This window comes from Cinclus cinclus, chromosome 3 (assembly GCF_963662255.1).
Source record: "Cinclus cinclus chromosome 3, bCinCin1.1, whole genome shotgun sequence".
Classification (NCBI taxonomy): Eukaryota; Metazoa; Chordata; class Aves; order Passeriformes; family Cinclidae; genus Cinclus; species Cinclus cinclus.
The window spans coordinates 97965488-97982951 of NC_085048.1; the positions used below are offsets into that span (position 1 = coordinate 97965488).

General features: G+C 40.7%; 1 protein-coding gene across 1 annotated transcript in view; it reads right to left on the minus strand.

The window, feature by feature from the left end:
* Positions 1 to 1743: 1743 nt before the first annotated feature.
* Positions 1744 to 17464, minus strand: part of FSHR (follicle stimulating hormone receptor) — a 79642-nt gene continuing 63921 nt past the window's right edge. The window contains exons 7-10 of the mRNA XM_062489369.1: positions 14009 to 14077; positions 13832 to 13906; positions 8769 to 8954; positions 1744 to 2971 (exon numbers count right to left, since the gene is read on the minus strand). Of these exons, the coding sequence (XP_062345353.1) occupies positions 1744 to 2971; positions 8769 to 8954; positions 13832 to 13906; positions 14009 to 14077 (1558 nt within the window). The remainder of the gene's footprint in view (positions 2972 to 8768; positions 8955 to 13831; positions 13907 to 14008; positions 14078 to 17464) is intronic.

Sequence of the window (17464 nt, forward strand, 5' to 3'; positions counted from 1 at the left end):
GATCTTCCCAGAGATGAAGTGTCTTTCCCACTTTTCTCTTTCATTCTTCCTTTTCCTGGATCTTGGAGGGAGTGCTACTTGTGTTGAGTAATGAAATTTCCCCTGCCAAAACACACTGTCTTTGATCTCCCCTGTTTCATGCACTAGGGAGCTGATAGTTCTTTCCCTGGCTAGGACTGGATGAATAATCACCTCCTGTTGTTATTCACATAAGACTCAGATGCTGAAATGTGAAGCTGATGACAGGGGAAATTATGGATAGAAGCATCAAGATTTGCTACTGAAATTTTATGAGCTGTAGGTAGGCAACATTCAAAGCACATCACATTTAACCATGAAGACTCCAAGCTTTTATAATTTCATTGGGCAGAACTGTGAGTTGTTTGTGAGATGGGAATGAAGCCCAGACTGCTCCCCTGGTGGTTACTTAATGCCCACATATCCACACACAGACACATAATCATTGTGGGGAAACCCTACCCATCCATGAATCTTTGTTGCAATTTGGAATGATGAACCATGCAAAAATTAGATATTCAAATAATGTAAAAAGTCTGTACATTCATTGAGATGTTAGTAAAAGCCCCTGTAAAATCAGGAAATCTTGATTAAATTTTTCTTTCTTTTTTTTTTCTTTTCTTTTTTTTTTTTTTTTAGTAATTGTTGTTATTTCAACATATGCAGCTTAGGATTTATTTCAGGTCTTCCAATTTAGACCAGCATGTGATAATGTGTATGCGAAGGATTTAAAAAAAAAAATTAAAAGGGAAGGAGAAGTCCTAGAAAGATTGCACCAAAATTTAGGATTTCACATGAACTTTTGTGCAGGGATTTAAAAGCCACATCTAGATCCATTGCTCTTTGTGCAGCCCAGGCAGTATAATACACAAATGCTGTTGTATGGCAAACCTGACTCACATGACTTGATGGAGCAGCCCATTGGCCCATGCTGGCATATCCAAGGCTCCCAGCCACACAAATGAATTCAACTTTGTGAAGACAACTTTAAAGAACACCCCTTTTATTATCTTGCCCTCATTCTTGCTCTTTCTTACCCTGAAAACAAACTCTATACCTAACCAACTCTTTGATACAAATTCGGACGAAACAGGTTTCTCTGAGCCTGCCAATCTAAACTAACTCAAATACCACTTTGTGCAGAGTAAGGCAGGTCCACACAGTGTGGAACAGCAAAGATCCAGCATAGCTGGAGATGCCTCCTGCCTCCCTGCTGTGCTCAACAGAAATGGAAACATCACGAGATATTCTCATTCTGAGCAAGCCTGTGCTGGAGAAGGGCTTAAACTGGCCTTCTGTCTCCTGTAAGCAGGAGATACGATAAATGAAAAAATCTAATTATCTGTATTGTTATAACACAATTCACAGGAAAAGAAATTAATTCTACATATTTTTTGAAACTGTATATAACCACTGCTTAATAAGTAACTAACATGTCCTTAGAATGAAGGGAATCTATGCCTGCATGGTGGGAGATACCAGTTTATGATCTCATTTATTTCTTGAGACAGCTCTACATGAACACTTCGGCACTTTGTTCTTCAAGAACTGATGAAAATTATATGTCTGTCATCTCTGATGGTTGTTCATTGAACAAAATAGGGAAGCAGAAATATCTTTTCCTCATAAAACATAAGTTTGCATATTATGCTGAAGTCATTATTCAGATTCACATACTTGCAAGTGATTAGCACACTGTCTCAGACACAAGTTTATGCAGGCGTTTCAGTTCAAGTGATTCAAGGGAACCAAAGAATAAATAGTGCCCTCATTGTTTTTTGACACAGGAGGGCAATGGCCATTTCTTGTGTGGAAAGTATGAGCAGATGAGGAGATCTCTGTTCTGTAAATCTGGGCTTGCATTTCACAGCAACCAAACTTGCTCAAGAGAATAAAGAAATCCCTGCGGAAAGTCTTCGTGAAAATGGCGTAGAGGAAAGGGTTAGCGCAGGAGTTGATGGGGTAAAACAAAACCAGGAGGATCTTGGAATTGGACACTGTGATGAGAGGAACTTTGAGTGAGGCTGATATGGCAAAGAAAGATATTGGTGCCATGCAGAGGAAGTCGGTGAAGATCAGTATGGCCATGCGCTTGGCAATCTTGGTGTCACTGTTGGAAGAAATGACGTTGGGGTTTCGCACAGTAAAGTAGATGCAGGTGTAGCAGACACAAATAATGACAAAGGCAAGTACATTCAGCACTAAGAGAAATATAACGTAAGCCTGGGCAAACGGTGTTTCTATATCCATGGGAAGACAGATGCTGACCTTCATGTAGCTGCTGACCCCAAATATGGGAAGGAGTGCTACTGTGAAAGCAAACACCCAGCCAAAAATCATGATGATCACGGCATGGCGCAAGCGCATCTTGCGGTGCAGCTGCATGGCGTAGGTGATGGTGTGCCAGCGTTCCAGGGTGATCACTGTCAGCGTGTACACTGAGAGTTCACTCGCAAACACTGTGAAAAATCCTGCAGCATTGCAACCTGCCCCAGTCTGCCAGTCTATGGCGTAGTTGTAGTACTGGCTTTTGGTCTGGATGTCTACAGAGGCGATAAACAGAAGGTAGATCCCTATGCAGAGGTCTGCAAAGGCAAGATTGCACATTAGAAAACGAGGAACAGTGAGTTTGTATTGACTGCTTATTAAAACAACGAGGACAACAGTGTTCCCAGTAATAGCTAAAATGTTGATGAACCATATCAGGACTCTCAGAATGTTGTATCCCATGATATCTTCACATGGGTTGAAAGCATCAGGTTTAGGAGAGCAGGCTACATTAACCACTTCATTGCATAAACCATAGTCAAATTCATTCTCTGCCGGATCAAATCCTATGCCATAGTTGGAAATATCATCTTCAGCTGCAGACCTTCTTTGCAGTATTTTGCCAGGCTTCTCTTCGAAGTCTTGCTTCACCTGAGATATGCTACATATGGGATGTAATTCTGTCCTGAAATTGTAAAAAGAGTAGAGTTGGAAGATAAGACACACAGTGTGAGGCAAAAAAACCCACAAAATAATCCAGTTTCTAATAACAGCTCAGTTTTACTGGTTAGCTGATTATATAGATTACCCTGGAGCCTGAAATTGGTAGTGTGGCTGGGTCCTATTTATAAAATATTACAAAAACATGTAAATGGCTTGGAAACAACATAAACTGCACGGTAAAGGAAAACCTAATGTTTGCCTAACACTCACGATGCAGTTATCCACCTGGATAACACACTCTGTAAGAAGCCTCCCTCATTTGAAACAATTTTTTCACCTAAACTGTCACTGACAAGCCGATCTGTGCATGGGGGAAATGCATGACAATGAACACCTATGTACAACTGAGCTTTGAGGAATGAGTCAAGTCAGCTATGCTTATAAGGAGTCTGTATAACCACAATAATGCTACTGTCTCTTAGAGTTATTCTCAGATTCCCAAATTCCCTTTCTCCTAAAGGTTTTGGTCCCATCATCTTGTAACTGTGTCAGGGCACATACCTCCATTTTGTGCTGTTCACTTTTAGTGCTTCATATCATATTAGTGACTAGCAAGTAACACAAGTAAATAGCACAAATAAATATATGCAGCATTCCAAATAATCTTTAGACGACAGATGCCAACAGAAACAAGGCACAGGAGACCATTCTGCTTAAAAACTGTTTTTAAAAAGAAGTGCATTAGAAATCAAGTGAAGTGAAGCAAAATGAAACCAAACCAAACCAAACCAAACTGAATGTTTTAATGGAAATAGTAGTTGCTTTTGATTATGTGAGAAAGTACTTTTTAATAATTTTAAGAATTTTTAGTAGCACCGGTAAATACTATCATTTTTTATAGTTTTGTGTTTGGCTTTATTTTGTAGAGTATTAGCTCTGTGCCCTTCTCCGTGCCTAGACCTACAGAAGAAAAAATATTTTGGCTGAGAAAATAGAATGATGATCACCTCCAATAAGATTGTAAATATCAAGAAGTATGAAGTATAAACATGAAAAATACAGTGAATTTTTACAACAGCTCTTTGGCTGCCTTAGAATTTGGCTGTCCCATGAACTTCCATCCACAGTTTTGGATGCAGACCTAATCTGAGTTACCGAATAAAATAGCTGGCATTCTGTTGTAAAACCAGTGCAGTTCAGCTCTTCCTACATTCAGCTACAACCTAGACTACAGTGTACAATTTCTAAGACAGGACCCCAGCTTACCTTCCACCCTGACTCAGAGTACGGTTGAGAGAAGAACTCTCTGGGCAAGTAAAGTTAAAATTTTGAACAACTGGTAGCAGCCTAAAAGGAAGAATTCTTCTTTGTAACCTAATTCTACCCTTTGACTTTCTGCACTCACTACATCTTTGGAAAATTGAGTTTAGAGGGTCTGCAAGAAAGGAAAACTAATGAAGGTCCAGCACCAGAAGGTGAGGAGCATTTCCTATGAGATTCTAAACATCCTCTACTATTATCAATATTTTTTATCTTGCCTGTCAACTGAGTCGGAAAACTGATTTTCTGTGAGGTCAAATATGCACTGTGAAGGTCACAGTAGCAATAAGAAGGCATTACATTTTGCTCTCCTGTGTTCTACTCGCATAAGGATCAGTGAAGGGTCCAGAGTATTGATCAATATATCAACAGTTCTCTGGCTGAAAGGAAATATAGGCTTCCAAGGAGCAATAACAAGAGAAAAAGTCCCTCATGTTTTAGTGCAACAGGCACTTGGGGGCACTGAAAGCTACAGCAATTCATGGCTCTTTGAAAATGAACTGAGGGAAACGTTTGTAGCCAATCATTTCTAAGCATGAGGTAAAAAAATAAACTTTTTCTAAAATTTTGGAGGCACTGCCTAGACCTAAATAGCAAGAGTGCTATGTAAGGACAACTAAATACCTCTGATTGTTACAATTCATTAATTCTTGCCTTATTTTTACAGCCAGTGTCCAAATAAAACCAGGGTCTCAAGGAATAAGGTGTTTGCTCCAAGGAAGGGTAATGAGGAGTGTCCTGCTGGCTCCCTGTATTGTGAGCAGGTAAGATGAAACTCCCAAGGGAAGGAAGAACCATCCTCTGATACTGACTCCTTGTCATATCTTTGCCTGGTGTTTCTTACCCTTTGCCTGTGCAGTGCGCTCAGAGCAACAATTTAAAACATTATTTGCCATGAGATGTGTGGGTCCTTGCTTCATGTTGAGACTGTGGGTGTCGTAATGAAGTTAACTTATTCCCTCTCTTTGTGAACTTTTCTTACTGTTTAACATTATTTTGCTCAGGTAAACTAGAAAAATAAACTAGAGAAAGGGCAACTTAGAGAACAAAATTGAAATTGGCAGAGTGGTCTGACAAAAATAAACAATAATTACTACATTTGTAGGAGTTGTTATTTAAATTATTTTATTTGCCTCATCTAGATCTGGTGGCAGCAGAATCTTATGTGCTGAGGAACATGCTCAGCAGAATAGTCTTGACCTGTGCTCTGAAATAAGTCCTATTTCAAACCAATCATCCTCACCAAAGAGTGCCATTAAGTGAGTTGTGAGGAACTGATAGTATGTTCTTGTGAGACAAGGCCCAAACACCATTCCTGATGCTGCCACATTCTTTGAAAAAGTAGGATTTCAAGTGACAGCTCCTCCAAAGAATAATGATCAAGTGTAAGGAAAGAGTCATATCAATGCCATTCTTTTGGGCAGAAGGTGATCTTTATGTCAAAGAAAGCCAAAATCTTGCTGAAGTTCATAACGGTCTATGTCAAGTTGAGGGTTTTAAGATCTAGCCTCTGCCCTATCCACATTTCAAGGATATTATTTTCCAGTCACAGAAAAACGTGGGGGGAGTTCAACATACTGTCTGAGACTTGTCTTAGAAATGCAGCTTACCTTCTTTTAGGCCAGCACCACAATATTCAAACTACAGATCAATATTTAGAATGTAATCCTTATTGGAATGAGAAAAAGCATCAAAACTGTCTTATGTTTTAATGTGTGTCTCAGACTGGTGGAGCCATGCAGTTTTGTGGCATATGGCATCCTCCAAAACTTAGAAAGCACTGTTGCTGTAACAGGTTTAAGCTTTCCATTATCACAACGGCACCTGTTTGCTGGTGCAGTTTTGGAGAGGTGATTGAGTATGATCACTATGGTAACTTATTTTATCTAAGGTTCTGAGTGCTGAAAAAGTCGCAAAACGGGGAAATCAAACATGAATGGACAGCTAGAAAGGGGCTGCACATTCCTGTCTTAATTCCTTCCCAGAGTTCCCATGTGAATGCCAGCTGCTGCTGTGATCCTTAGAAATGCACTTCTGGGGGTGATGAGGCAACCTTTTTATACTACCTGGACTACCTGGAAGTATTTTGTGAGCCAAATGGCCACAAGGAATGACTGTCTCCTGTGAAGGTGCACAACAAGCCAGGTCACACCAGGGTTCCCACCACAACAAGCAATGCCTGCTGCTCTGAGCCAAGCACAGCTCTTACCAAAGGAATATTACACATTGTGTGATCAAGCACTGTGCAAACTATTAATAACTTTTAAACAGCCTGAGCAGCCTTCAGTGCACACGCAGCTTGTGCCAGCTGTCATGAAAACTGCTTTGAAATGAAAGAGGGTGTAGCTACTGTATGTGTGACTAATCTCTGCTGAAGTGTATGGAAATACTTTCAGTCTTCAAACCAAACACATGAATCCACTTTCTCTCTTTAATCTGGAGAGAGGATCTCAGTTTCGCACCAATTTTAGTACAAGAGACATGACTGTATGAAAGAAATGACAATTTTTAATTATGATAAAAAGCTGACTAGAAGGGTTCATCTAAATAATAGGTTCTCATAATTTTGCATTTATGCTTAATGTTTGGTAGCAAATACATCTGGTAACTATTTAAGATATGGTTAATATGTTCAACTTTGTTCTGTTGACCAGGGTGGTAGAGTTGTGACCAGACTTCCTCCAGAAGCAGCCCCACCATGGCATGGTGTTCCAGCCCAGCCTAGAACATCCACACTGGGGCTATGTGAGCTCTTCACAGACTTTTGGCATTTCTTTGCAAAATTACATTTACCCAGCCTATGGAAAGGGCTGTATTATGTTCTCCTTGCATTCTTGCTAACCAGAGAAAGGCTTCCAAAAGTGGGGTTGTACTAAGGGGGAAGTAAGTGCTGTGGACTTCAATTCTGTGTACTGAGTGTGTGGCATGGAAGTTTTTCAAAGCCCAAGTGAGAGGACTAGATACTGAAAGCTTACCACAGGGTCAGGGCTATTTCCTCCTGTAGATTCCCTTTAATAGCAACTTTTTGTTTTTGTAAAGTCCAGTTGCCTAACTTAAGGGGTAGATTCTGGGATTTGGGTCCTGATTTGGCCCAAGCAGCCCAGAAGCCAAGTACCATCAAAAATATGTATCACAGTGATATTAGTGTTCCTTTCCAGATCCAGAACTAAACATGCTTTCACTGGACTCATTGGAAAGTTAACACTTTGCCACCAGTTCTGGAAGGACTGGACCCATTTCTGCTTAGAAGCCACCAGGCACTATGTCTGCATAAGACTGCACAAGTGTGTCAAAATGTCACCTGCTGATCAACTGTTCTAGTGGAAACTTAGCATTTTGGATCAAAAGTGGGTGATAGGGGATGGATTCTTCCAGATACTTCTGTTATCACTACAGTCTCCACCATCACACTTGCACTCTTTACACAGTTTTGTAAACACACGTAGATGGTATTTATTAACTATCAGCAAACTCAGTTATTTTCCTTTGTCTGGTGACAATGCAATGCTAAAAGTAAAATAAATGGCTAATAAGGGTATTAATATAGAAGCAACTAACAGTTTATGCTTTCTCTGCATGGTTTTACTTTTCTTTGAAGTTTTATGCCACTTCTGAAGATGATGTCTTGAATTGTAACAATGATTCATAATTTTTCTTCTGCCATGGCAAAGTCCAAGTCTTTCAGGACACCCAGTAAAGGAAGAATTTCAAGCAATAACAAGGGTTTTCAAAGGTTACAGTTCCTCATGTTTTCCAGTGGCACTGATTCAGGAAGTTTATTAACTACTAAATATGGACATTTCAAGACTATATGACTGAGGTGAAAATACTTTATGAGAACCAATGATACCTAAAGTCTCACTGCAACTTGCTAACGGAAAATTAAAAACAACATGAAAAATTACATTTGGAGTCTAAAAAGACACCTTAGCTTCCTACCCTGTTGATTTGTGTGAAATGGATCTACTCAGAAAACATGTATGTCCCAAAATGCTGTAAATATGAACTCAACAAATAATGTATCTGTGATGCTTGGCTGGACAGTGTTCCAACATCAATGGGGCTTTCTGAAAGAAGAGTTTGGGATGACTCAGTGGTCCTGTTGCCCTCCTGGACTGATGAACAAGTGTTGACCAGCTTCTCTGCAAACACGGACTTCCCTCTTGTTACTTTCTGAAAAAGTTATCAAATGTTTTCTGTTTAATCTCTTTGGTGTGGTTCCAGGCTGGTGCCAGTGAAAGACAGATTTATGACAAGTGAGGGCAGAGTTGTGTCTGGGGAAAGTGCTGATGCTATCAAAATTTAATAATTCCCTGCAAGGGAGAGGCAGTGCACTGTGTAGCATGCATAAACCTGTAGGTATTGTGTATTAATTTACTTCCATCCATTTACCTACCTTCACTGAAGAGACCTTCTCTATCCACATTTTGAGGAATTTTATTTAATTCACTATCAACTGCTGAAAAGCACCAAAAAGAAAAACAAATTAAATCACTTACTTTTGTCTTTTCCAGTTTGTAAATGCACAGCAATGGCTAGGATAGGTGAAGTTTGCCTCAATCAAAGATCTAAATTTGCTTAAGTCAGGAAGCTTTTTTAAATTGTATGTAGACCTCGCTCTTAGCTTCTTAATGAGTTCTAATCCATGACTTGGCAGGAAACTGATTTTCGTGCTGGAAATATCCCTTTAAAAAAACATATGAAAATCTTGGTAAAAAGCAAATTTACTTCTGCTCAACAATGGATATGTGTTTTAGGCTGTCCTACTCTTTGTCAGAGTAGTGACTGGAAACAGATCAGCTGGAAATCCACACTGAAAAGATGATCCAGTGCTAAACTGGGTGCTCCTCCAGCAAACTGAGCTAATATCCATTGCAAAAAAAAATAAAAAAAAAAAATCAAGTGATGTTAGTCTGTGAGAAAAAAAAAAGTAAACAAATATCCCATAATGTTCAGGACAAAAATTAGCTGGCATATAAAATATTACTGCCATATGACACTGGGTTTAATAAATACACAGTAACTGCAGCAATAATCCCAGAATACTGTTAAAGGACAAAAAAAGGCTGAGGAAATCACAATACAAGTTTGTTATATGAACATCACACCATGGGAACGCTGCTGTGGAAAAGGCAATAAAACACAAAGAAAGAAGCTCACATGTGGATACAGATGTGAGGACAGGTTGGGGATATCAGATTTTGTACTCATTAGTAAGAAAAACAGATTAAAGAGAGACAAGGGTGGCATTGTTCAGGCTGTTCGGAACAAAAAAATGCCAACAAAACCTACTCGGAGGTTTAGAAAACAAATATAGCACAGACTGAAGCAAAGAAAGGGGCAGGATTGCAGGAGGTTAGGAGAGATGTGTTTGTGTGGAAGGCAATTACTGAGAGACAGGCTATCAGAGGCAGTGATGGAATCAGCAGTCATGCATGTACTAAAGAGAGCATTAGAGAGGCTTTTAAAGGGAAACATGTTCTGCAAACACTTAATCTTGACTTGTGCCATGCAAGTGAAGAAAGCGGTGAAGGACCAAGGGTGCTCCATCTCCAGGCTAAGAGATACTTGGGAATCCATTCCCATTGCTCCAGACTGTAACAGCTGGGGCAAAACATCTCCACATTTCCCTTACTGGGACACAAACTGTGTCCCTCAGATCATGACAGTCTGAGATCAGCTCCTTTCTCTGAAGAGCAAAAGTAAAAACGAAATGCACAAAATCACCTTCCTTCTTTAAGCCCCGTGCTCTTGCAGTCTGAGACTGATCCAGGATGCCGTGTTTGTTGAGGCTTCTCTGCTCTTTATTCTCCAAGAAAAGAAAAGAAAAGATTTCTCCCCAATCAAGGAATTGGACTGGCAATATTTGCAGTTTTCTCAATGTCCTCTTGAAGGTACAGTTTCCAATTCATCTTTGACAGTGTGATGTCAGAACGTGTTATTTGATCTCTACCACCCAATATGCACAGATTGTTTTTATTATCACATTAATACAGGAGAGTGAAGCCATGTGTGGCAGAGACCAGGTTTTAGCAGTATGTAATAAAGTGTAGACAGTTGCTATGTATCTCACACACATTTGCACCTCTGTTCTTTGGTCTAGAAAGCAAAATTAATACCAGGAAAGGGCCCTGCTTGAGTGCCAGCCAAGCCTAAGAAGTTCATAGGCAAATGATAAAGCTTGTAAAATTGGTAAAGCTGATCTTTGTGTCCCGGCTGTGCCCACAGTTAAGACTTTACATCAAGGCTCTGAAGGAATGTGCCACCTGCAACAAGTGGAAAATGGGCTGTGGCAGCAGAGGAGCAAACACAAATTCCACTCTGCTGCCCCAACTGGGGACTGTGAGTTTTACTGGAGGACATACTGGCGTATTCCAAAGTGCTGTGAACCTCTGCAAGGCAGGCTGAGAGGAGCCACACCTCTGACAGAAGAGGTCCTGAGGTCCTAGGCCTGTTTCTACAGGAGCTAAACCCGGCAGGGGATGAGAAATTTTAGCCTATGGATTTCTACCTTGGACCCTTGAAGAGGTAATTAGGTTGCAATGAGCAGCCTCAATTTTCACTTGTGCTGACTACTGCCCTCAGTGCTCTGCCTAATGAAAACTGCCACCCAGAGTATATGCTCATGTGTCAGAAACTAAACAGCAGGTTTCTGCTTAAATCTACAGACAGCATCACTCATGGCATCATTAAGAGAATGTGTAACTTCACAGTTTTGAACAAGAGCATAGAAAATGTTTTCTTTGGCTTGTTAGCTAAAAAGCATCACCGCATCCAAACTGGTTTTACACTGTGTGGAAATAAGCAAATATGATTAGGAACAGCACTTAAAATACATCTAAAAATTCACTGAATCTCTCACCATCTCTAAATAGTTTCAAAGTTATTAAATATTTTGTCCACAATTTTTTTTCTTCTTACTTAAGAAATTTTTCTTTTATGCAAATTATCAAACATAAACATAATTGAGTTAGGGAAAGTGCCTTGCATACCCCTGTGGGGTATTTTCAATATGTCTGTGAAGGATAGCTATGGATACACCATCGACAAGCCCTGAAAAGCAAACACAGACATTGTGCAGGTGGTTTAGTAAATTACTCCACTGAGTTACCCCAGGCACACACCTCAGCACAGAGGTTCTTTGGCATGCTGTTCTCTAGTTAGAGTCTTGATAAACTAAATAAGCCTGATGGACAAGATTATAAAGTGGCAGTAGGAGATCAAACCAGAAATCATCAGCAACTGAAATACATGTTCTTGTGTTATTTTTGCTTGGCTGTGAGACATCAACCTTGACAGCAGCCAGTGCAGGAACAGCAAAATTAATCTACCTTCTCTTCCAATTATTTCCTTTTCCCACTGGGAGTCTCTGTTGGATTAGCAAAAGTACTGACCAGATGATGAGGTCTGAAAGGCACCTACAGAAATGGCAAAAAAATAGCTCCTGGAGCAGAAACGAGAGCAGTGTAGGTGGATCAGGGAGAAAAATTTTCTTTGTGCTTGCATCTAAACTGATCTCTGGCTGCGCTTCAGGGACTCAGCTGTTGAGCTGGGGATCTACTGGAGCTCTCCTGCAGCCTCCATATGTGGGATTACCAATGAAGACAATTTACAAAGGTGGGATTGGCCACAGCCATACCTCACCCTGCATTGAGTCAGGACACAGCCAGAGAACTAAGGACACCAGCAAAGGCTGGTGCAAGCCACTACACATCTGAGAGGAGCACCAGACAGTTAAATGAAATAATGCGGCTGAAAATTGAAGCTATGAAACTCCAAGTTGGAAACAGAGTGCATATCTGTATAGACGGAATATGTATAGTTGTGGGATTTATTAGCTATTTGATTTACTGGCCTACTGTCAATGCCAAAATCCTTTAACTCAAAATCTGATGTCTTTCCCAAAGAGAGATTGTAATTCAGCCAAGAGCTGTAAGTCTGACAGAGGAATTAATTTATGAAACTCTGTAGCCTGTACAAGGCTATGATCAGTGCTATTTGGTTTTCTTGTGTTTCTTTCACATTAATATGATGAATTATAAAATAGAAGTTGGCATTAATTGACTCTATAACACTGGTTCAGGAAGATCAAGAGTTAAACCACTTTGATGTTCATTCTGTTAAAACACTGCAGTGTGCAGCATAGATTTGATTGCAGCAACGGCAAAAAATATGATTTGTCCCAGCAAAGATATGATTATGGGTCGATCATTTCCACAAGTGAAAGCACATCCCTGGTGTACACTACAGTGATGGATGAATAAGAAGGCTCTTCTTTCATGATCTCATCCAGGATAAAAAGGTAATTTCCCATCCACGGAATAGTGGATGTATTGGTAATGGAACAGAAAACTTTTTACACAAATAACTCAGTGTTAGAAGGTGAACTATCAAATGAATCTCAACTACAGGCAAATCAATTTGATAAACCTCCAGAATATGATTGTATCAAGTATAGCTTGCAAAGAAAATGCATTTACTTTTCACTACAGGAAACAATGATTTCCCAAAGAAGCATATGTGACATTACTGATGAAAAGATGCTCCAGTGTCAGTCAGTCTTTTTAAAAAAAAAAAAAAAAAAAGCTTTGAGGAAACAATAGAAGTGGAGCAGAATGCAGTAAACCCAGAAACCCAGGTCTTTATATCATAGGTACACTGACCATCACACAGTGGAAAATGAGGCCTTCAGAAGAACTCTGGACTCAACTCATTTTTTTTTCCCTCTTTTTCAGATTTGGAACAACTCTAGCATCTGTGTAAAATCTTCCAAGAGTTCCAGTGGCCACCTCTCACTTGTTCAGGTTGACTTTTAGACCTCCCTGGACAACCAGGGTAAGATGCAAAGAGAGAAAGGTTCTGATGAATCAGTGACACAAAAGAAGAAACCCACAGCTCTCTTGCAGCCCTTACATGTGGCAGCTTGTGCTCAGAAACACAGGCAGCTGTGCAAAGTCATATATTTTTGGACCCTATGGCAAACTGTGCCTTGACGTAATGGTGGCTGAGATCCATGAGAATTCTACTGCTGAATTTTCTACTGCTGAGTTCTCAATCCCCAGCTCTTCACCCACCACGGACATCCTGCAGTAACTCTGTGGGATGCATCTCATACCTATCCCAATCCCCATCCTCATAGGGTGGAATTTTGCTTCAGAATTAAGCAGGGACATATTTTCAGTTGCAAGTCATTCAGATTTCAGCACTAAGAACCACTCACCAGGTCTTGATTCTCCTCAAACAGAAAACCAAAAGCAGATTTTTCTAGAGGAAAAAGCAAAGCAGAACGACTCCTCTCTTGCACAGTTTAATAGAGTATGGAGAGGAACCTGGATCTAAATCTCTCACCCTCAGTACTCTCAAAAACTTGAGGACAAAGTGAAAATAAAGTTCTAGATTGAAATTTCAGTTATGGCTTCCTTTTATTTTATTCAGAACTAGACTCTGGTCTTGAACTCCATGGTTTGCAAGATGCTGAAATCCAGACTGGCATACATGTGTTATTCTCTGACCTTTTATAAAGAGTCAATAATGAGAAAAATGTTATCCAAGAACTACTTACAAAACAATGGGTCCATTGGCTCCCTGGAAGACCTCACTTGGTAATTTTTCTAGGTTGTGATTATCACTTAGATTTCTGAAAAACACAATATTTTATGTTGAAACAATCTGTGACTAATAAAAAAGTCTCGCAGAAGTTACTCCATTTTTCAGAATTGCAAAAAGCAGAAATAGTTACAGCTCATCCAGGTATGTTCCATTAAATGCATGATTCTCTATGTTCTGAATGCCATTTTTATTGAGCCATCTGCAATAGAGAAAAGAAAAAGAGCGTTGTGTTCTTATTTATGCTTCGTGACTAAAATGTATGCAATTCAAAACAGGGAATCTCAAACAAACAAAATTGTTAAATGGACAATGAAATGGTGAAATTTCTACAGATCCTAGCCCGTAAGATCCCAGTAGCTGGAGGAAGGCTTTGGAGGAGGAAGACATGAACAGGGTGGATGAGTGCTACCATGAGAGATGGCAGCAGGAGTAAGCTCCTGAAGTAAGGGCAGAGCTGGTGAAGATGCTGGCACTGCTCATGGCTCCACTGGGAAGGCAGCAGAGGAACCAGGGAGACCAGGGTCTTTCCTGTTGGTGCTGCCGGTGCCACTCGGTTTTACTCTTAGCAAGATGCTTTTGAAATGCTGGGCCACGGCTTCATCTTTGCCAGTTATTAGGGGAAAAAGCCAGCTGTGTGCTCACATCCACAGCCAGGCAGGTAGAGGGAGGGGGCTGGCGGTCACTGAGCCATGCAGGACGGCAGGAGGGGGCAGAACTGCCCAGAAAACAGGTGATTTCTCCTACACTGCTGCCTTGACAAATTACACTTCCTGTCTGCTCTGCTGCCCAGTCCTACCTCCCCAGGCTCCTTTCCTCAGGAGGAGACCACAGGTAGTGAACCTGGCAGTTGAAGCTCTTGGGGCTCTGCCAAGTTTTTACTCTGGTGCATTACGTGATTAATATTTAATGACCTTCCCTCTGTCCCTTTGCGGTCCTAAAAATTTACATTTAGGTCAGTTATATTTATCATCTTTATGGTGCAATCTTTCATCTCGCCTTAAACGTCACTTCACAGCTCACGCCCTCTCCAACAGGCAGTGACAGGTCTGATTGATGGCAGAAATGGCCTGATTTAATTAAACTGTCAGCAAACCTGGGCTCTTTTCTAATTCAGTTTGAAAGCTGAGCATGCAAGTGACCCACTTATCTGAGGTCTGAGGTGGTGAGCTAAGGTCAGCATGGAAATCAGTCATGGGTCTGGCTGAAAGGATTGCTCTTTTGACCATGACAGGCAGATGCACATAGTTCTGTGTCTATAATGTCTGTCAGGCTAGATCAGGAGAACTGTCACCGTCCCCTTCACTTGCCAGCACTATTAGACATGAGTGAGCAGGCACAGAGGAGAGACAGGTCCCTGCTTACAGCATTTGAAACATTTATTATATTACATTGATCTTATAAATTTGTAGCTGCCAGGCTGATAGATATGTTTTTAATCACACTATTAGTACTTAATGCATTCTCTCACTGAACATGATGTTAATGCAATGATACTAAGGTTGTAAAACAGAGTCACTGTAGCCACATGGTATGGACTATACAATCCTGTCACCTGGCTAATAGCATCTGAGTAGTAAGAAGAGCAAAAAAAAATACCCGAATCTCAAGACCTCATTAGAGTACACATATATAAATTCCTGTTATGCAAATTCTCCCCTCACTTCAAACAGCCTCCTTACTGACTCCACTAACTCTTACATTAGCAAGGCAACAATGGAAGTGGAGATACGGAGCTTGGACATCGGGGCTTTTCCTTATGATTTCATGGCTAGAGCAGATTTTTAAAACACTAAAATTCCCCCAGTGCAGAGGTCACTGCCCCTGAGATACCACTTACACTCTATTTCACATCTGGAAAGATCTACCTTAAAGCCTAAGTTGCATGCAGACCTGGAACCAAGGTGAATTTCTTCCATAAATTTCTGGCAATTCATTACCAAATGTCCCTCAGTTCCCACCTGTGATGATCCCATGTGCAGTGTAAGATCAGATGCAATCCAAATTACTGATGGAAATATGCTTCGAGCCTGCCACAGCTAAGCCTATTAAAATGGTTTCTCTCTAGAATGTGGGGGGTTCAGTGGGTTCTGGGTGATTTTAATAATTTTGATATACCTGCTTTCACTAAATGATATTGCTGTGAGTCTGTTGAGTTGCTGCAACTTCAGTTTTGTATAGAAAAATGGCAAATTTGTGCCTAAAATGAAGTAAGTTCACCACAGCGCAAGGAAAGCCTAATCAGGGACTGTCAAAGGACACACGCAGGGCCTCTGTCCCGAATTGCTCTAGGGAGAGCTAGAGCAAAGCCAGGACATTGTCTGACTATGGTGCTGGAGGCCCGGTCTGCTCACAGAGCTCCTGCTGCTCCTGCACACACTGGTGAGGAGTGTGAGGAGCCCGTGACAATGGGGAGCTGCAGGAGGAAAGGTGAAGCTGATGGAAGTGGACATGATCCCCCCGACCAGGACAATTTGGCTAGCAAGCCAGTCACCAGAGAGATATCCTTCAATACCCAGACAATAATTGTATCACAGAATCATAGAAAGGTTTGGGCTGGAAGGGACCTTAAAGATCACCCAGTTTCAAACCCCCTGTATGGACAGCAACACCTTCCATTAGACCAACCAGCACAAAGCTCCATCCAACCTGGCCTTTTGCACTTCCAAATGGGCAGCCAAAACTCTTCTGGGCAACCTGTTCCACTGCCTCACCCCCTCACAGTATAAAATTTCATTCTGATATAAGCAACAAAATATTTTGGGGAGAGAGGGGGAAACCAAGCTGATCAAGTGGCCCAGAGATGTCAAAACACAGCAAAACTGTGGGATATTTAGTTCACCCTTCGGTGGTATTATGAAAATAAACATAGTATTTGTTGTGCAGTACTTTGGAAATATATACTTGAGAGAAGTCTGCATGTATGTGTGTGTACGTGTTTAAAACTTCAGAACCTGAAGTAGAGAGAGGCTGTGCATAACTGATAGGGAAAAGTGAGAGATAAAGCTAAATGACTTGTTACTGGCCTCTCTTTATTATTGATAGTCTGACCTTGCTCCCCCCAAAATCGACGTGAGCTCAATCAGTCAATTCAAACCTTGCTTTTCTCTCTCACTGTGCCAGGTAAACCACACAAACACAGTGGGAAGTTTTTTCCAGTCTGACCACTGGCTAAGTTAAGGGAAGGCAGCTTGTTAGCAAACAAACAGTATGTTTTGATATATGGAGAGAAAGGATCAAAGAAGCCAGCTAGCTCATTAAAATAAATGACTGTTCAAATCAAATGTAGTCATCTAACCATGCAGCTCCAAACTGCATTGTGAACCCACCCATACCAACGCATTAACATTGGGTATAAATAAACCACATTTCCACAACATCTTCATACATTCTGCCCAAGTAATAAACGTCTTTGAGTGATGTGTCTGACTAAATATTTATGAGTCGTGCCATACTTTTGAACACAATTTGTATCACAGGGAACTGTAGCTGTAGATGTTTAACCCTGGCATTGGTAATTACTAAATTGTCTCGCTGATGTGCTTCTAAAATAAAGAGCAGGACGAGAACACAACAACAACAACAAAAA